The sequence below is a fragment of the Rhinolophus ferrumequinum genome, chromosome 5, assembly GCF_004115265.2.
Source record: "Rhinolophus ferrumequinum isolate MPI-CBG mRhiFer1 chromosome 5, mRhiFer1_v1.p, whole genome shotgun sequence".
NCBI classification, from domain to species: domain Eukaryota; kingdom Metazoa; phylum Chordata; class Mammalia; order Chiroptera; family Rhinolophidae; genus Rhinolophus; species Rhinolophus ferrumequinum.
This window is the reverse complement of record NC_046288.1, coordinates 84,310,777-84,331,154: the sequence shown is the minus strand read 5'-3', so window position 1 is coordinate 84,331,154 and position 20,378 is coordinate 84,310,777. Positions and strand designations below refer to the sequence as shown.

General features: G+C 49.5%; 1 protein-coding gene and 1 long non-coding RNA gene across 3 annotated transcripts; one reads left to right on the top strand and one right to left on the bottom strand.

The window, feature by feature from the left end:
• Nucleotides 1-1,435: 1,435 nt before the first annotated feature.
• On the bottom strand, nucleotides 1,436-3,656 carry MRFAP1 (Morf4 family associated protein 1). Of its 2 annotated transcripts, XM_033106671.1 has the most exons (3): nucleotides 3,531-3,656; nucleotides 2,973-3,411; nucleotides 1,436-2,447 (listed from the first exon to the last, which is right to left on the bottom strand). In XM_033106671.1, exon 2 carries the CDS (start codon nucleotides 3,371-3,373, stop codon nucleotides 2,990-2,992), a length of 384 nt encoding a protein of 127 aa, XP_032962562.1. In that variant the 5' UTR covers nucleotides 3,374-3,411; nucleotides 3,531-3,656; the 3' UTR covers nucleotides 1,436-2,447; nucleotides 2,973-2,989. The 2 variants fall into 2 exon arrangements, with proteins under 2 accessions (XP_032962562.1, XP_032962561.1); XM_033106670.1 differs by having other exon boundaries at nucleotides 1,437-2,447; nucleotides 2,973-3,562.
• A 107-nt stretch (nucleotides 3,657-3,763) lies between these two features.
• Nucleotides 3,764-20,166, top strand: LOC117022376 (uncharacterized). The gene is made up of 3 exons (XR_004423038.1): nucleotides 3,764-4,017; nucleotides 15,717-15,907; nucleotides 17,850-20,166. It is a non-coding gene; the product is annotated as an uncharacterized LOC117022376 (long non-coding RNA).
• Nucleotides 20,167-20,378: the final 212 nt, after the last annotated feature.

The following is a 20,378-nucleotide window of genomic DNA, read 5'->3' as shown; positions in this document are numbered from 1 at the left end:
CTTTCGTGTAAGAATCCCGATGCTTAACATTTAGCATACAACCACTGTGCAGCCATTGAAAAGAATGCAGACATACATGTTTACATAGGGGCAGACCTTCAAACTATGGTTCTAGGTGGAAAAAAGCGACCCACGTGGGACATTCACAGGTTATATAGTGTGCTGCCATTTATGTTAAAAAAAAAAAAAAGCTGGAGAGAATTATGTATGTGCTCAAACACCCGTATTTGAAAGAATATACAAGACACTGGTAAATGGTTGTCTTCCCAGAGAAACAGGGAAGCTGGGGCGTAGAGATCATTTTTGTCTTTTGAATTTTGTGCCATTTTTGTTACCTATTTTAAAAAATCAATTACCAAATGCAGTGTGGTATACTAAAACAGAAAAGGGATTAGTGGAAAACTGGTAAAATCAGAATAAAGTCTGTAGTCTAGTTAGGGATATTGTACTAATGTTAATTTTAGTTTTAGCAAATGTAGCAAATGTAATTTTGGTGTTGGCTTGTTTTCTGGTTTAGTTCCATTCTACCCACTTCTCCCCACTAGAACCTACTTAGGAAGTGCTGAATCTCTGGCATTTTCTCACAGTTCCCTGTGCCTGGGATGTCCCTCATTCTCTCCTTGTCCTTGGAAGCTGTACTCATCCTTTAAGGCCAAGTTCACTAGTTACTTCTTTTGAAATGCTCTCCTTGACTCTCCCCCTCAGTGTTTTCATAAGACATGGTATCTACATTGCGACACAGTTTTCTATTTTATCAACTGGGTTCCCCAGGCAAGAGAATCTATGATGTAAACTAGAGTGTAGGAAAGTTTATTAGGGATTAACGTCTGTGGAAGGGGACACCAAATTGGGCAGAGGAAGCAGGGCTGTGACGCAGTCCCAACAAGTCTCAGCAGACTCCACAGGGACCTCTGAAGCTGACATGCCCTTCAAAGTTGTCCCAAGTTGCAGTGAGAGGGACAGGTCCCTTAGACCCCACGTCCATGTCACTGGATATGGGCCACCTGGGAAAGAGGGCTTAACCTTGGCTAAGGACGGTCTCTTAAGCAGAGGCACTTAAAGCTGATCTGCTGAGAGCCACCTGTTAGCAGTACTTCCAGCAGCTGGGGCGTTTGACCTTCATTTCTGTAGTGGGGTAGAATGTTTCAATTTCCTAGGTGGAAAGACTGAAGGAACTTTGGCTGAGAAGGCAGGGTCCTGGCCCACAGGATTATATGAGGTTCCTCCCTATACTTAACAGCTGAGTGTTCACCTTTTCTGGACGCCACCTGACTCATTCCAGTGCCCAGAGCAGAGCAGCCCGCAATCTTTCCCGATAAGAGACCTACTTGAGAGCCTCAAAAACTAAAAGATTCACCCTCCATTTGACAATGACAACAGTCAAGGAGAAAATTTTCATTCTAAAAGAAATAAAATTTCTTAGTCAATAACTTTTTAGGTCTTTTGTCTTTTCAAGCAAATGAATACTTTTATTAACACGGTAATTTTTTTTAAACACACGGTAGGGTTTTGACCTCAAATATTTGTCAGGTCTGCTACTCAAATGAACTTATAGCTGGACAACTTATGAACCTTGAAGACACCTAGTCCCTGTCCACTTTCGGGTCCAATGCAGGCAGTCCTTGCTTTCCTTCCCCAGCCCCGCAAGGGCTTTTGCAAATGTTTCTTTCATTTTATGCCCAGAATCCCCTGAAATGCATCCGAGTATTATGTCAACTTGTGCAGAATACCAAGATCTCATCCCCTATTCCAGGTTCCATGTCAAATAAAGCTGAGTTAGGTTGTCCAAACAAACTGACCAGACACGTTACATCAGATAGTGTGCCACATAAAATTCAATTTTGAACAAAATACACCTCTCCTCCTTTGGTCTCACACAGAAATTCAAGTCCCAAAATACAGACAATACCACTTTCCACCCCTTCTTTTGATGCACCAGTCCTAGCCAGATCAGCTCCATTCACATTCCCGGATGAAGTCTGGTCCCTTCTTCAGCTTCTTTAGCAGGAGTCATCTTCTAGAAGTAAAGCAGCTCCTTCAGCGCCTCCAGAGCTGGAGAACTCCAACTCCGAGTCTCGTGTGTCACACATAGACCCAAAGTTCCAGGGAGCTATCAGATCACACAAGAAAGAGCAAAACACCTCAAAATTTAGAAATAACCGAAGCCCAGGAACAAATGTGACTGCTGTAAGAGCTTACAATCTAGGCCCTAATTGTTGCACGTCAGAGAATTTCCCAAATAAAAGTGACTTCCCCAAACAAAAACATTTAACAGTCAAAACTCACATTGAGGTCATCAACCACAGACCACAGCAGAAACGTAGTGTAAATGAGGACAGAATACAGACAGAGGAAAAAAAGAGAGAAAACAAAAGGCTCTCTGGTTTCAGCTTCTCCAGGGTGTCAGCCAATCTCCATCAGTGGACCAGAATCCATTGGCTGCAAACCTAAGGTGCAATTGCGAGAAACTCATCGTTAAGGGGTTAATCCTGGGGGGGGAAGGGAGCCCAAGACCCTCACAAATGTAACCACCCACGCAGGACGTCACCTTTTCTGGATGCCATCTGACTCACTCCCGTCTTCTGGCAAGGTCTGGAATTGAAAACTCTCTGTCTCCCTCTGAAAACTCTCTGTCTCTATGCCCCCTTGCTCAACGGCACCTGCTATGATTTTGTTCTTTTAGCGACTTTCAGCTTTACCACACTACAATTACTCCCAGGGCCCGAGACCGTAGGTTTTAACCAAACACATACTATGCCCGACACAGGCCTATTTTTTCCTAATTACCAGCGTAAACAAACAAACAAACGGTATCTGCTAACCCCTGTTCAAGTCAAGACTGGGCCTGCCTTTCTCCTCTCGTCCGCCCCGACGTCCATCTCACGTGGACCGTCACCATCACACCGGTCCCCTCGGATAAAGCAAGTGCAGGGCACCCAGCAGGACGTCCCCCCGGCTCCCGCCGGCCTTACCGGCGGCCCGCGCGCGCTCAGGACGATTCGCTCCTCTCTATCCGCCGCACCAGCTCCACCAGCATCTCTGTCATCTTGGCGATCTCCTTGGCCTTCTCCTCGGCCTTCTCGCACCGTTTGGTCCCTCTGCCCTCCCCTTCGTCGTCCGGGTTCTGCAGATGATTCAGGGCGCTCTCCTCCGAGGCCTCCACCTGCGTTTTGATCTGGATGAGCATATTGTCCATCTCCCACAACTTGCTCCTGTTCCGCATGTACGCTCGCCCGTGCTCCCGGGTCAGAGCCGCGATGTCCTCCCGCATCTCGTGGATGACTGGGAGCAGAAACTGCTCGAAATCCTCCTCGGGCTCCAGCACTTCCACTTCCTCCGGTTCCGCCAGCTCGACGATGTCCAAGGGCCGCATTTTCCGCCGCTACTCGGGAACCGCAGTACCGACGTCTGCTGCAGAGACAAAATGGAGACTCCCTATGCTTATTAACAGCGCTCCAGAATAATCCTTAAAACTTTTACCCTTTTTTAAACTTTTCGCCTCAGAAAAACCACGGAGAGAGGCAACTTACGAGCAGAGAAGAGGCAAACAAAATGGAGTCCGAGCCGTCAACCAGCCCCCTGCCTGTTGCGGCCCCTTTCACGACACGGCTGTGCCCCTTTACGGTCACGCCGCCGGCAGGACGAGGTGCGGGCGCGTGCACGTACATGGAGACGCCGCCGGCGTCCCCGCGCCCGCGCGCGCGCACGAGCCCGAGCCCGAGTACGTAAGGCGCCCGCCTTCTGCTCGCTGCGTCCCTGGCTTTGGGGTGACGTGTTTTGGTGCACCTTTCTCATACAGGGCTTCTCGAGCGCGGAATTTACATATTTTTAAGATGTAAACGCGATCTTCTTACACGAAACGAGGAAGGTGCTACGTAATAATGTACTCAAAGGCTGTGACGTCCCCGGGCTAAGCCTCACAGCCCCGTTCCCTCGTACGGCCAGCAGACCCCTCTCAGCCGTGAGATTGTCGTTCTTGCAGCCGTGTAATCGTTCTTGTTCGGATTGCAGTCAGAAGTGAGTGTCTTTTCACCGGGCCAAGCCCCCCGCCCCCACTCCAGGGTTAAAGACCTGGTCTCGTTCATCCTGAGCCCCCAGCGGACCCCAAAGCTCCGTTGAAAACGGGGTTGTTGACTATCCTTCCCACCTTTTACCAAAATCAGGGCTCCGTGTGTGTTTGTGGCCGTGGGGTGGGGGGTGTCTTATTGTAACTGTCTGTAAAGCCCTGAGCAGAGCTTGGCACAGATCGGTAAATTTGCTTTAGCATTCACGCAACACAAACTTTTAATTAAGGACAGATAAGTTCATTTCCTAGCCTAGTCTGTTGACCCGGTCACAAAACAGCAAGAAAAATTTCAAGAATCCAGCGTGCGCAAGTGCCATAGGGTTGGTTTCTGTTTTCCAGTCAAAGGGACACAAGTCCTACTTTCGAAGATGGCAGAGTTAAGAACGAAGAGAAACAAAAGTCACGAAATTCTCAGTGAACCTCTTCTCACATTGAAATTCTCTGCGTTTTTCAGTTGCTGTGATATAGAACACCGATTCACACTTAAACGTTGTAGTGTATTCTCACTCTGAACATTACCCAAAATAATGGTAAACCTTAAAATTGATGGTTTCTTAGATTTGACAAAACCCCCTACTGTTTCACAGTTTTAGTGTAATTTTGCTGCTTGCTCATTGTGGGGACAGAGCCCCAAAAAGCAGTTTCCAGGCTCTCGGCCTCACATAGAAAGGTGCTGGCTCAGGTAGTAAATGGCTGTCGACTGCAATCAAATGGCCATCAGCTGTGGCTAGTTGGCCGTCAGCTGTAACCAGTGAGCCGTTGGCCACTAATATAACTGCCGTGGCTATGCTAGCAGCAAATGGGGGCTAGCAAGGAGATGGTGGCTGAGCCTGCAAGCGGCGCAGTGAGGGTTGAGAATTGTGTGGCTCCTGCTTCCTGAGCCTCCAACCCAGCTGCCAGTGACAGTACAGTGGTATGACTCCCCTACCTATGGCTCTGTGGGTGTTCCTTTTTGGCCTCACCATGTCCTGCGTTCTTGTGTGGGGAGTGGGACCGGGGACCCTGCACGCCGTCCTGCATGACGCTTGGCGTAGTCGGCAGGATCCCCCACACGACACTCATTATCTAACTTTCTTATATAGTATCTGATCCTGTACCTTCCTCTAGAACAGAATGTTTTCGACTGTAGTGATTTTGTCCTCTAGGGTATATATGGCATTTTTAACTGGAGACATTTTTAACTGTTACAACTTGAGAGGGAGGGACGAGGGAGGGAGGGCTGCTACTGGCATGTAGGTAGTGAGGAGAGGCCAGGAACGTTCCTACCTTTCATTGCCTGGCTAATTTTGGCTAATTTTGGTAGTCTTCTGTTTCTTGTGGTTTTTTTTCATATTTCATAAAGAGCCATTTTATATTCTACATTTGATAATTCCCGTATCTGTTACTTTTTGTTTGACTGACTCTTATGTGGTGCTTTGTTTCCGTGTGTGTAATATTTGGCTTTAATTCTGGGGAATCGTAACAAGCTTGGCTGAGAAAGCTTCTCCAGTGGGGATTTGTGGTTGATCTTGGTTGAGAGCAATTTCATAATTACAGATCTGCAGAATTCTGTTTTCAAATTTGTATTTATATTTGTATTAGTTTTTCCACCTACATCCAGAATACACCACCTGGATTCCTTTTGGTACCTTTGCACTGGTTGGAAGGTTTCTTAGTTTTTTTGTTTTCCCCCTTTCTTCCGCCTCCCCCAACCCCCACTCCAGTTCAAGCTGTTGTCTAGTTGTATAGGACAAGCTCCCTGGCCCATGCTGGTATTATGAGCCTTGCGCTCCCCAGTCAGCCGGCCAGTCGCTATGGGCTCCTGATGACACACAGTAGCTCACGCTGTTGTTGTTCACAGTCTTAGCTGTAGAGGGTGCAGCTCACTGGCCCATGTGGGAATCGAACCGGCAGTCTTCAGCGTTAGGAGCTCGGGGCTCCAACCACCTGAGCCATGGGGCCAGTCCAGGCTGGGAGGTTTTTAAAGTCAGATTTGGTTCAACCCCTCCAGGACCTCGTCTCCTATCCCTGTGTTTCTGCTATTGGTAGCTCTGATTTGACGTTTGCTCACGTATCTGGTTTTAGTATTCAGTTCCCTCCTGAACGCCTTTGAGGATTTCTCTTGCATTCTGCACGCTCAGCAGTGTGTTTAAAGGAAAGTTTGTTGTGATCTACTGTATGCCGCCTGTGGGAGTGGAAAGAAGAGGATTTTAGAATGTCTTATCCACCATGCCTCCCGAAGTGTAGCGCTTCCGTCCAGGCTCCCTTCGCAGCTCTTGCATCCCATCTCACTGCTAGGCTGAGAAGTCACAAGGACAGCAGGACTTTTAGGATACTGGGACTTCTCCCCTTCCAGGGCATGGAAGGGGAGGGCACTCAGGAACCCTAAGGTGTTGGCAGTGTGAGGCCCTGGAGACCAGCAAGTCCAGCCTGACCCCCTTTTAAGTGGAAACCCAGCAGGGTTGGGCGAATGAAGCAAATGGGATGGAGGCTCACTCCTTTTCTTCCCCCTCTTGATAAAGTATCTGGCATATTTGACACCCAGAGGGGGTCATTTTTCAATACCTCTCCTCTCTATGACAAATGATTTGAAGTAATAAATGTGACATAAAACTCTACGTGGTATCACAGGCATTTCATATTTCAATACAGATCCAGCCATTGCTTCAATTGCCTCCTCTTTTGCTTAAAATTTTTCTTTGTTGGGCTCCATGGGATCAGTGTCTTTAGGGGTGCCCCCCCACACATTTCTTAATGAAATTCAGAATAATTATGGACCAGTTGCTGGTTTCCCAACACAAAGGGCTTCAAGTTCCTCCAAGTTCCCAAAGGGCAAACAAGCACAACTATGCGTTCAGTCGCTTTGATAGCTCCCTAACTGTTTCATCTTTGCTCTCGTCATTTGTGAAATAATATGAAATATACGTAGCGGTCTCTGCCCCAGTTCCTGACACAGGGCTCCTGAATCCCTTGGAATTGCCTGGGTGATGGCAGTGCCTTTTGTTCTAATGAGGTGACTCTGGCTGGCTCTTGGATGGAGCTGGTCACCAGAAAGATCAAGCCATGATTAGAAGCTTGGAATTTTCAGTTCCACCCTGCATTCTGCAGAGAGGGGAGATGGGCTGGAAATGGAGTTCATGATCGATTATACCTACGTGATGAAGCTTTCATAAAAATCCCAGTAGTATGGAGTTCGGAGAGCTTCTGGGTTGGTGAACCCACTACACATTGGGAGGGTTGGCCCCCCCGCCCAACTCCACGGGGACAGAAGCTCCTGGGCTCGGGGCCCTTGTTTCTCTTTATTATGAGCCTTTATTATGTCCTTTATAATAAACCAGGAAACATCAGTGTTTCCCTGAGTTTGTGAGGCATTCTAGTGAATGACGAGGAGGGTGTCATGGGAACTCTGATTTATAGCCAGTCGTCAGAAGTTCGGGTGACAACCTGGGACTTTCAATTGGTGTCTGAAGTGGGGGCAGTCTTATGGAAATGACTCCTACACTTGTGGGGTCTAATGCTAATTCGAGGTAGATAGTGTCAAAATTGAGTGAACCATGGCCACCAGCTGGTGTCGTGGAGAAATGTTTGATGCAGTAAAAACACACACGTGTCAAAAGTGAATGAGGTATAGTGTGAGTAGTAGCGTGAGAGCGTGAGAGTAAAGGCAAACCACAAGAGTGAGTTTATCTTTTCAGATTAGCCTGATTTAATAATATTTTATACAACTAAGTGTCCAATAGTAAGTAAATTTTAACAAAGCTGAAAACACTGCAAAAGGTGCCATTTATGCAACTAGTAAATGATACCACTAATATAACCTGTTATTTTCTTGATTAGTTCATTAGTTTTAAAGCAATTAGCAATTATGAATACATTTCAAAGATATTCAAATTAAATATGTAGTGCACTAGCTAAAATTTGCACTTACCAAACAAAAATATCTCACTGTGTTTTAAATTATAAACATAAATTGAAAGTCCAAATGGTCACATAGAATGGCAGGATGAAAGTACGTGAGGTTTTGTTTCTTCATCTTTACAGTAACTATGCTGTCATTGTTTATTTTGCTAAATGCGGAAATCACAGTACAACAGGGCTTGAAGGTGTGAACTGTGCCCAAAGCCAGTGTGAATACCTCTGGACTGTTATGAACTTACTCCCAGAGGATGCACAGAGCTGAGTCCTTGTGTATCAGGGGCACCTCTACAATCGACAGTCTCTGACTTAACTTCTGTGTAGAGTAAATGTTTACTAACGGAAAAAAGAAATCGTTAGAATGAGCTACTGTTAAGCTTACGTATGGTATCAGTCCCCTGTGGCTGCTGTAATGAAGTACCACACCCGTAGTGGCTTAAAACAACTCCCCTTTATTGCATTACAGGTCTGGAGGTCAGAAATCTAAATCAAGAAGTCAGCATGGCCAGGGTCCTCCTGGAGGCCTCGGGAGAATCTCTTTCCTGGCCTTTCTTGGCTTCTAGAGATTGCCCACATTCTTTGGCTCCTGGCTCCTTCCTCACACCACCGCAACCTCTTGCTTCCATTGTCCCATCTCCGTCTCCTTTGCTGACTCAGATCCTCCAGCCTACTTCTTAGAAGGACCCTTGTGGTTACATGGCCCCACCTGGATAACCCAGGATAACCTCCCTGTCTCAGGAGGTTAGTCCTTAGTGCAATCTCATCTGCAAAGTCCCTTTGGGCACCTAAAATGACATTTATGGGTTTACAGAATTAGGACTTGGGTATCTTTGGGGGCGGGCCATTATTCAGCCCACCCCACATATACAGAGGGTGCCAAAAAAAGGTATACACATTTTAAGAAAGGAAAAAAACTGTATTAAAATGGTAATAATATATACAGGTAACAAAAGATGAATACAAGTCATGTGTATGTGTATACCTTTTTTTGGCATTCCCGGTATTCTCGACAGTAACTGCAGCACGTGTACTTTGAGGGAGGAGTATTTCGTCACTGAGATTGTTTCGAATGGCCTAAGCAGACAGACTCAGTTGGTTTTTGGTTTTATTGTTTTTAAATTCCCTATAGACATCACACCCTTTATTACCTGCCTCGTGATGCCTTGCCCTGGGTCCACCACACACCCCCTCCCATTCACCCACCCCGGTGCCCCCCGGAGGATCTATAACTTTGTTATTTTTCTCTCTGTTCAAATTAACCAATTCCAAATGCAGCTCTGCAAGCCAGTTTTGACAACCTTGGGCAGCCCCAGGGCTTCGTTACCATAAAACCAGGCAGTTTCAGCTGGGTGAAGAAACAGGAACTTGTTTTTCCCCAAGCTGGAAACTGGAGAACAGTTTGTCTTGGACCAGTGAAGTTGTTGTGTTCAAAACTCTCAAAAACCCAATGGCTTAGAACCCTAACCATCCCGTGTCACAATTCTGTGGTTCAGGAATTTTGGCCGGGCTCACTGGTTGCTTCTGTTTCCTGTAGCGCTCCTTGCCTGGACTCCCTCAGTCCATTGTGCTGCTGGCTGGGAGGGGCTGGGAGGCCCCAAAAGGTCTCCCTCACACGCCTGGGGTCTGAGCTGGGATGTTTGGAAGGACCTTGGTGAGGATGCTCTCTGCTGCCTTTGGATGGACGTGATGGATGTGATGGGCAATGCAGCGTTCACACACGCGGACCCAGGGCAAAGCCCGAGGCTGGAAGGCTCCGTCTGTCAGGGGAGGGCAGGGCAAGACGGAACACGGAGGGCTGGCCAGTCCAGTCCGGTGATTAGCAGACTTTACGAAGGGAAACTTACAGAGGCGGCCCATCTCGGGTGGCTGCGAGACAAAGTGGGTGTGCTCCGAGCAGTGACGCTAGAGAATTCCTTAGAACAGGGCGGGGGGCCGGGGGTCCTGGGGCGTGACCACCCCGATAAAGGAAAATGCCTAACGTGCTTGCCTGGGGCAGGGCAACGGCTCCACGAACTAGCGTGTTGTGGGGCAGAGGGCGCAGGTCCGTCGGCATTCTGGAGAAACAATCTCTGTTCTCCACTTGCAGTCCGTGGCTGAGGAGCCGCTTCTTGGCTGAAACTAGTTTATACCACGGAGAGGAAGAATGGCTTTTGGCAGAGAGCTAACCATCTGCCACAACCCCAAATGCCCCCCTGTTGTTTAAGCCACTTGGAGTTAGTTCTGCACAGGCTGGGTTATGTCAAAGGAGCTGTGAGAGGTTAGGTGAGAATTTGGACCTTTTTCTTTTCTCACTTTTACATTTATATTTTTCACATTTTTATATATTTTTCACATTTTTAATATTTTCTGTGAAAATTATTATACGTAATATATATTTATAGAGGGAATATATTATATGTGATATATAGGAAGTATGTAATATTATATGTAATACATATAATTATAATATACAATTTTAAAGGAAATGCACATGCAACCATCAACCAGGTCAGGAAATACAACCATGCCAACACCCTCAGAAATTCTGCTTTATCACTTCTTAATCCAGTCCCGCCTCTCTCTCCTAGAGGTAACCGCTTTTGTAACTTTTGGTTACCTATTTCCTTGCTTTTCTTTATTGTTCTTATTAGCTATGAATGAAATCATAAGAAATATGATATAGTTTCCCCCCCATTGTAGAACTTAATTATTCCTTTGTATCTTGCTTCTTTCTCAATATTTTACACACACACACACACACACACACACAGTGCCAAAAAAATGTACACACATTTTAAGAAAGGAAAATACTGTATTAATTGTAATACTCAATATACAGTGATAACGGAAGATGAATACAAGTCACGTCTGACGTCTGCAATGACAAGAGGGGCTCAGAGTGGTTCCCATCACGGTCCAGACACTTCTGATTACGGCAAACTACTGCTTGAGCATAGAAAACATCTCTTAAAATGTGTATACAAAAAAAAAAGTGTATACACTTTTTTGGCACCCCTATATATATATCTCACCTGTGTTGATGCAGGTATAGGTCGATACAGTTCACAGTTCATTCATTTTGATTGCTCCATGGCAGGGGTTCTCAAATTTGGGCATGCATCAGAATTCACTGGAAGGCTTGTTCAAATGCATTGCTGGGCCCACCCCTAAAGTGTCTGATTTATTTGGTCTAGGGTAGGGCCTGATCATTTGTATTTCTACCAGCTTCCCAAGTGATTCTGGTACTACTGGTCTTGGGGCCAAACTTTGAGACCCACTACACTCTTTATCCTTGATGCTGTTGGTTACTTACAATTTGTAGCTTTCATGAACAATGCCACAACTTGCTTAAGAAGTGACCATAATCTGTTAGTCCCACGAGCTCCTGAAAAAACAGGTCCTGGGCATTCTTTGGAAATCTTCTCTGGGATTTCCCAAAACATTTTGGTGCCTGGAAAGCTCAACACAGATCTACACACACAGAGAAGCAAACTGTGCTGTGTAGGGTTGCAGTGAGTTGAATTGTGTCCCCCTAAAGATATGTTGAAGTTCTAATTTCCAGTGCCTGTGAATGGGACTTTCTCTGGAAGTAGGACCTTGAGGAAGGAATCAGTTAAGATGAGGTCGAGCAGGAGTAGGGTGGGGCCTTAATCCCATATGACCGGTGTCCTTACCAGAAGAGACACGGAGGCAGACATGGGAGTGAGGCAGCCATAAGTCAGGAACGCCTAGAATTGCTGGGAGCCGCCAGAAGCTGGAATTGGTGAGGAAGGACCCTCCCTGTGAGCCTTCAGAGCGGGCCCGGCCCTGCTGGCACCTTGATTTGGGACTTCTGGCCTTCGGAACTGGGAGTCAAGACATTTCTGTTGTTTTAAGCCAGGCTGAGGATCAGGCTTCTGGAGAGCAGACATTGGGAGCTGTGGAAAGTCGGAAGCGGGAGGATGTCAGGCTCCATCCTGCGAAGTCATCCGTACTGGGTGCGGCCCCAGGCACTTTGCCCATCACTGCAAGTGTGAGCCCCAGGCCTGTCCTCACTCCGAAGGACAGAGAACCCTGATGGCAGAAAGTCTTGATGGGAAACAGTGCAGGCGTGCCCATCTTGCAAACTCCCACACATCCACAAAGAACCATCAGGCTGTTTCCTTCTCTAGGTCACCCAGAATGTGTCACGATTTACACTTTTCCCCCTGCAGCCATGGCCCCGTTCAAGAAGAGGTCCCACGCTGGAGTAACCATGCCTGACGCAAAGGTTGAATGCTCTGTGGGAACTGCCAGCGCCCCACGTTTTCTTATGGTGCTTGCAGTCACGTGTGGAGCGTCTGTGGGGCAAACGCTTTTTTGAGTGGGGAAAACGCACGTGGCACCGGCTTTCCTTCTGGAACATTGGCTACTTGCACCAAAGTAACAGAACCTAGAGCCTAAAGGAGCCTCTTCACGCTCAGCATACCAGAGCCTGTTCTTAGAGACAACTGTTCTTATGCTGTAGCCTGTCCCCGCGGTGAAATGCCACCCCCTAGTGAAGGAACACTGAGCCTCTGTGGTTATCACAGGAGCTCTCAGGCTCTTTGCTAACCCCGGACTCCTTCCGGCCTCCAAACTGAGATAACACATCTCTTGTTGAAGCCCCCCCAGCTGTGGTATCTTGTATGGCAGCGAAAGTAGACTACGATTCAGTCCTGGAGGACTTCACTCCAGGAGACGATGCCAGCCCACGGCGGGATGGCCCTTGAAGTTGGAGTGTGTTGGCCACGCCACGCGAAGAAGAGGTCTGGATGTGAGAGTCCCTAGGGGAGCGGGAACACACACAGACAGACACTTAGGGTGTGGAGCGATGACCTTGGGAGCTGGGGCAGCAGCCCTCCACTGAGACAGAAGAAGGAGGGGCTCATCTGAGAAGGACGGGCTGGCGGAAGGTGTGGGTTTGTGCAGACACAACACACATCACCCCCGCCCCACCACATGCAACAGCGATGCAGAGTAATTTGCTTAACAAATATTCTGGAGCACCTACGAGGTGGCAGGGCTTGGTCTAGACATTGGCATAATACACCAATCAAAGAGACAAAATCCCTGCTCTTGGGGGCCCATATTCTAGCTGGGGGGGGCAGGCAAAAAAAAATACAGACAACAGTGACAGCTATGATGGAGGAAAATCATCAGAGCAGGACGTGGGGGGACAGGATGTCTGCTGCATTTCAGATAAAGGCTGGGTGGGGGTGTGTGTACAGAAATCACGGGTGTGTTGATAGGCCCCTCGAAAGGCCTCCCACAGGGGCTCAGAGACTGCATGCTTTCCCTAGAGAGTGGGGGATTGCTGAGTGTGCCCAGGGTCGTCTTCCAACCCCCTTCGCAAATCAACTAACGGGGGATGTGAAAGGCCAGAAGGGTTGTCCTGACAGTGTCCCTGTGGGGAAAGTGGAGGTTTGGAGATGAAGGTGCCCTCTCCCAAGAGAAGGCCCTCTAGGTGGAGGGAACAGCATGAGCAAAGGCTCAGAGGCAGGAAACAGCAAGCGTGTGGGAAGGGTAGCTGGTGGGGGGGGCAAGGAAGGGAGACCAGGCCAGGGCTGGCGCCTGTTGGGCAGGGAGGATGCAGGGAGGGGAACTCAGTGCTGTCCAATGATGGAGAGAGGAGGAGCTCTTGGAATTAAGGGAGGGGATACTCAGAGGAAGCTTGGAGAGGGGAGACCCCTGGAGCCAGGCCTGAGGCCTCGAAGGGCCAGGGACAGTTGTTCCCTGGAAGGAAACGGCCTGTGCAAAGGGCTGAGGTGGGAGCCACCCTGTGCACAGACCCACCACCAGGGCAGGTTTGGGTGGGGAGCTTTCTTTCTCTCTGGATAACAGCTGTGTTGTGATAATTCACACACCGTACAATTCACCCATTTCAATTGCACGCATCTGTGGTTTTTAGTATTCTCACCGAGTTGTGCAAGCGTCACCACAGTCCATTTTAGAACATTTCCATCCCCTCAAAGAGAAGCCTCATACTCCCCATTCTCTACTGCCCCAGTGCCCTTGCAGGTCTAAACTACCTTCTGTCTCTATGGAGTCGCCCAATTAGGAATTTCATGAAATGGAAACAGCACATGCGGTCCTTTTGTCACTGGCTTCCTTCACCTAGTATCCGTTTCCCAGGTCTGTTCACGTTGCACATTTGAGGAGGACTTCATTCCCGTCTCACGGCTCAGTAATGTTCCCGGCTCAGAACCAGCAGCTTTACTTATCTGCTCTGTAGCTGATGGGCGTTAGGGTTCTTACACTTTTCAGCTCTGAGGAGTATGGCCAGGCATGTACCCGTTTTTGCATGGACACCCTTTTCCTTCCCCTTGGGTCGATTTCTAGGAGTGGAATTACTAGGTCATAGGCGAAATCTACCCTGTGGTTTAACCAGTTGAGGAACGGCCAGACTGTTTCCTACGGTGGCCGCACCTTTTTCCCACCAGCGGTGTGTATGACTCCACATCTTCCCCAGCACTCGTCATTTTCTTTCTTTCCAATTGCAGCTATCCTCAGGGGTGTGAAGTGGTATTTCCTGGTGGTTTTGATTTGCATTTCCCTCCTGACTATGATGTTGGGGGTCTTGTCATGTGCCTGGTGACCACCTGTGTGTCTTCTCTGGTGAAACGTCTGTGTAGATCCTTTGCCAATTTTAAAATTGGGTTGTCTTTTTATGTTTCAGTTTATCTTTCAGTTGTCTTTTTATTTTTCAGTAAGAGTTCTTTATAGTTTCTGATAAAAATCCCCTGTCGGGTATATGATTTGCAAATCTCCCATTCTGTGGGTGATTTTCCCCTTGCTTGATGGCACTGGGGGAGCGTTTATGAAAGGAAGCGCGGGTGGGGAGCCGGGGGCCACCTGGGAAAGGCCAGGGGTGCCAGGCTAAGGAAAGGATTATTTTCTCTTCCCTCCTCTTCAAAGGGGCTCTTCTCCGAGCCTCGCCTTCCGGCCTTGTTGCCACCATCATCTCACAGAAATTGTCAAGTGGGTGTAGAGGCGTCACTCCTTCGTCAGCTGCCTGGCGGGGGCACAGCCTGTTGCTAACACGTCACTGTGCGTTTTCTTAGACCACAGATTCCCAGTCCAGGCTCTGAGCCCCTTGCCATCCTTCCCCTGCCCCTCCCTAACACCTGACTCCTGGTTAACGGAGTGAGCGGAGAAGGTGGCGTTGGAAGTGAATCTGAGTCCCGGCTTGTGCACTTCCCAGATGCGCGCGTAAGTCAGCCGAGAAATGGCTTTATAATCCCTGCCCCTGGGGTCACAAGGATTTCATGGGTGGGGAGGGGGAGTGCGTGAAGGCTCTGGCATGGGACAGCTGGGCAGCTCAGCGTCAGCAGGACAAAAATCCATCCTGTCCTGATGGAGGTACCTGCTGAAAGGAGTAGGGGTCGGCCCCTGGTGGCCGCCTCGGTGACCCCACCCCGCCTCTGCGGGGCGTTTCCTCGTTTCCTCGGTGACAGAGTGCGCGCCCTCTGCTGGCAGTCTCTCGGGCCTGTCTGCAGCCTCGGCCCCTCCTCCGTGACGCTTTCAGGGACAGGGAAGGAATCTGATGCTGTTTGGCGCTGGCTGGGTGGAGTCTAACGGGCTTTTATCTGAACCACGTGCATGAGTTTCGTGAGTGGCCTGGTGGCTTAGGCTCTGCAGAGGACCTTTTTCTTTACTCCTGGTTCGCGGCTGGTAACTGCGCAGAGGGGCTTGTTAACCTAGTTCCAGCTCGAGGCGATAATGCCCGGGAGACATTATCCACGACAATAATACTGTTTTCTCTTCCCGGCGTCTGCAGCCAGAGTAACAGAACAGTCCACGTGACCCAGGAGTTGCTGGACTGCCATGTCAACGGTGGTTTGAGTTATGGCCGCATTTCTGATAACCACGTGTTTCTGCCTGAACATATGCAAAGCCAGCGTGGGAAGCTGTGGATGTGGAGACCACAGAGGGCAAGCTCATGACCGAGGTCCGGCAGTGCTTCTACAGGTGCGGCTGGCCTCCCTCTGGGCTGTGCTCTGCACACAGTAGGTGTACATGTGCAGGTGAATGAGGGTTCTTTGCTCCAGATACCCAGGTCCGGCGCCTGTGCTTGGCACAGGGTCGTTGCTTGATCAAAGTTTGATGGAGAAATGCGTCGCTCCAGTCTCTGCATCCTGTCTTTGTGTGCATGTGGCGTTGGTGGTATCTAAGTCAGAGCTCGGATGGGAACAGACTGTGCCAACCACTTACACACAGGAGGTCCAGCACTTTCACTAACAGTACAGACAGAAGCCGTCCAGGCCTGCATTATCAGGAAGCCAGGCTTCCCCCATTCTGTCGCCCTAGCAGGCTCTCTGGCCACCCTGGCCATGTCTGCAGGAGGGAGGGACGGAGGGAGGGAGATGAAGAAGGACAGGCAGGGAGGAAGGGAGAAGGGAAGAGCATCCAGAAGTTTGCTTCCTGATTTGGCTTTTCCTCCAGAACGCTGAAAGCCAGGTATCACACATACGCCACCTACTCCGGCCTGGCCCACAAGCCACAGGGCTATGACCAGGAGCTGCTCTGCCATCACTTAGAGCAGAGGTACCGGGGGACCCCTTGCATCTGAGCCGCGAGTCCATCCTGAGGACCAGCAGCCCCTCCACTCGGACAGCAACATGTACCAGGCGCAGCGCAGGTCCTGCCGGGAGTCTTCTCAGGAGGGACCTCGCAGCGGGGTCTCTAGGTTCTGTGTGACCAGGAAGGAAAGGGAAGCTTTGTCTGAACTGAGTCCTGGGGTGTCAGGGTCTCATCCCCCATGACTAATAGCCCCCACATGGTGTGTACCCTCTGGGCACTGCAAAGGTAACAGTTCAAACGTCCTGATGTGGGGACAAATTGCTCTAATTCAGCGATCATTTGAAAGTCTGCAGGGACCTGAGGGAGCTGGGTGTGAATGGTAATAAAAGCTGACGCGGGAAGGGCGGCCACATTAACCTGAAGCTGTCACACTGCAGCAAGCCTGCCTGCCACAGCCCAGGCCGGCTGGGATGCCGCCAGGGAGCAGGCAGGATCTTTGTAACTCAGGAGAAGTGATCATTGCGATCCAGGCTTCTTTTAAATCAGGATAATTAACTATAAATTATTCAGGATCTGGGTTGCTGGTGTATGAAAAATGTAAGCCCAAACTCTGCTTTCCCATGCCCGGATGCTGTGCTCTGATGGCCACTCAGCTGCTGCCCTAAAATGTAACTGGCTGGTTCTGGTACTGGGTGAAGTGACACCAACTGGACCTCTGAGCTGCAGGCATGGTCTGCAATCTGGGCCACTTCCCGTCCAGCAAACGCTGACTGAGACCTGAGGGGTCCACCAGTCCTCCCGCAACCCCCCCAAGGAGATCACATGGGGCCCTTCTAGGAATCACACAGGCTCATGTATATTACTGCCATTAGCCCTGTGATACTTTGTTGCATGCATGCATGCATGCATTCATTCATTCATTCAGCAGGTTGGTCTGCACTGGCAGGGGGCTAGCCTCCAGAAAAAGAAGCAACAGGGAAAGATACATGGTCCTGGTCCTCCCAGGAAGGCACAGTCACTGGCCATTTCCCAGACTTAGGGTGGCCTGGGGAGATGCAGTCACCCCCACCCTCCTCATTGGCCCCGTCTGCTCCTGAAGACGCAGATGCCGGCCTCCAGAGGGACCTGGCACATCTGTTCCACGAGGTGGGCGACGGGGCTTCTTTGTCCTTTGGCCCCAGTGCTCAGCACCGGGCTGGCACATAGTGGGTGCTCAGAAATCACCTGTTGAAGGAAGGAATAAGGAATTGAGAATCGAGGAGGATTTGGTCTGGAAAAGAAAAGGCTGGGGTCATCTCTGTCCTTAGGGTCTAAAGGGCTGAGAAGCAGTAGGAACGAGTGGGGTGGGTTTCCAGGAGACGACAAATGAACCATGTGTTTCTTTTTGCAGAAGAACGAACTCTGCTTCTATCAGAGTTGGGATCACGGAACGAACAAGCCATGGGCAAGCCTGAACCCAAACCTTGAAGTCCATGTACTTCTGTATGCCAAGGCGAAAGCCTGAGGGGACATCTCTTAAAAGAAGCAGCAAGTCTACCCTTGGGTGTGGGACGCGTTGTGGGGCCACGCGCAGGAGCTCCCAGGCTGAGGGTCTGAAGGAGGGTGATCGTGTGCCCTTGGCCTTGGGCAAGTCCAGCTCCTGGCTCCCTCCTTCCCTCCCTCTGCCCCCTGCCTTCTTTTTCCTTTTGTTCCATAATACTTACTGAGTTCCTATGTCTGCCAGACCTGCGCTGGGCCCTGGAGTTTATACTATAGGACACGAAGACAACACGCAAGCAAATAAGAAATGAGATGATTTCAAGATCTCCTGGAGAAACCCAGGCAGGGTGAGAAGGTCGAGTGATGCAGGACACTTCTCGTCCCATCTTTCCAACTAGGGTCTCTTATCACCCTGCTAGATCGATAGTCAGCGTTTACATGACTGTATCACTCAGTGCTTCCAGTCATGTGGCCCTAAAAACGGTGGGTCGTCCCTCATGCTTCTCTTTCTCTCACACCACATCTAGTCTGTGGGCCAATCCTGCTGCCTCTGCCTTCGGAACGTATCCCGGTCTGGCCGTGCTGGGTACCTCTGCTGTCAACACTGAGCCTCCGTTGCCCTTCCTGGATGTCCCAGGAGCACCCTCGCTGGCATCCACTTCTCCATCCTTCCTTCGACTGTCTCTTCTCAACAGAAGGCCAGAGCGTCTCCTCTCCAGATCGTCACAGCTTCCTGTCTTGCCTGGAGTGAACCCAAGGTCCTTACAATGTCCCATGAGCCCTCTCCCACCTCCCTGTGATCTGCCCCCACACTTCTCGGACCTCGGCACCGCCTACCTGCCTCTGCCAGTTTCCCCCAAGCCAACACCTCAGCGCCTTCGCAGCAGCTGTTCCCTCTCCTAGAATGCCCTTCCTCTAGATAGCCACGTGGCCCTCTCAGTCACCACCAGGGAGTCTCGCCCAGGTATTTACTTCAGCGAAGCCTTCCCTCAGCTCCCTCCACTCCCATCAGCTCTCTGTGCTTTATTGTTTTGCATAGCACTTGTCACCTTCTAACATACCAAGTGATATGCTTATGAGGTCTGTTTTTATTTTTGTGTATGTTTTGTTCATTCCTACCCCTCCCCCGCCATGCCTAGAAGAGTCCCAAGCACATAGGAGACCCTATGGATAAGTGATTAGGCCGTTTCTTATAAAGTTAAACGTGCACCCACCCCATGAGCCAGCCCTTGAATTCCTAGGCATTTACCCAAGAACAGAGAACACTGGTGTCCACACAGCTTGATTCAAAATAGCAGAACCTGCAAGCAGCCCAATGTCCACCACAGAAGAATGTATCAGCGCACTGAGGTGTGTGACTTGATGGGCTACACAGCAATGGAAAAGAACCCAGTACTGAGAATTCTGTTTTCCGTAGTGTAAAGTATCTCCTCTCAGACCAACCCTCTCACAAAGAACAGCCACTGACTCCGGACAAAAATGTAAGGCGCCAGAAGACAATCAAAGCAGACAGATACTCGAGGGGATGGACGCTTGTAAGAGGGGAGAGGCCCGGGAGGGATTTTCGCATTTTGTAGCATTCAGCCTGAGGGCAGGCCTCACTCTGAACCCTGTAGGACAACCAAAGCAGCGAAGGAAACCTGCAGTCTTCATGGCTTTAGGAAGTAGTTGACAGAGTCTGGAGAAATCTCAGCTGCTGGAAACTGGCAGGAGAATGAGGAGAAAAACAGACATGGGGGCACCAAATCCTGGCTGTGATCTTTACCCAGAACGCTAGCTTCACCGAGCAGACACCAAACAGCCTGCTCAGACGGTATTCTAGAACAGGCTGACAAATGTACTGGCTCTTCAGAAATCAAATAGCTGGCTGTTCGAGGCAGGGGTGGACAACTGACTGGAAAGGGAAGTGAGAGATCTTTCTGAGGGGACGAAATGTCCAATATCTGATTTGCATAATGGTTCCACATTTGTCAAAATTCGTCACATTGAACACTCAAGGTCTGTACACTTCACTGTAAGAAATGATAACTCAACAAAAATGTTTTAAATTGCAACGGTTTATGTGGTTCTCTGCATTAGGATTCTGGCATTTAGATAGAAAACAAACTGCTGACACAAACACCCCCTGGAATACAGCTCTGCCAATATCCACACAGATCTTATTCCCATGGACACAGGACACACAGCAGCAGCCGAGACCAGATGAGGCCACTCCGAGAAGTGACGTTTGAAGGGAAATAAATGACGAAAGGGGTCAGTCATGCAAAGATCTGAGGAAAACATTCCAGGTGCAGGAGACGAAAAGGACAGGTGCTGAGGAGGTGCTCCTGTTACCTACTGCTGTGCAACAAACTCCTGGATTTCCTCTCGTGGGTCTGCAGGCTGACTGGGCTCAGTGCAGCTCTTCCCTCTGGGCCTTCCTCATGAGGGCGCAGATGGC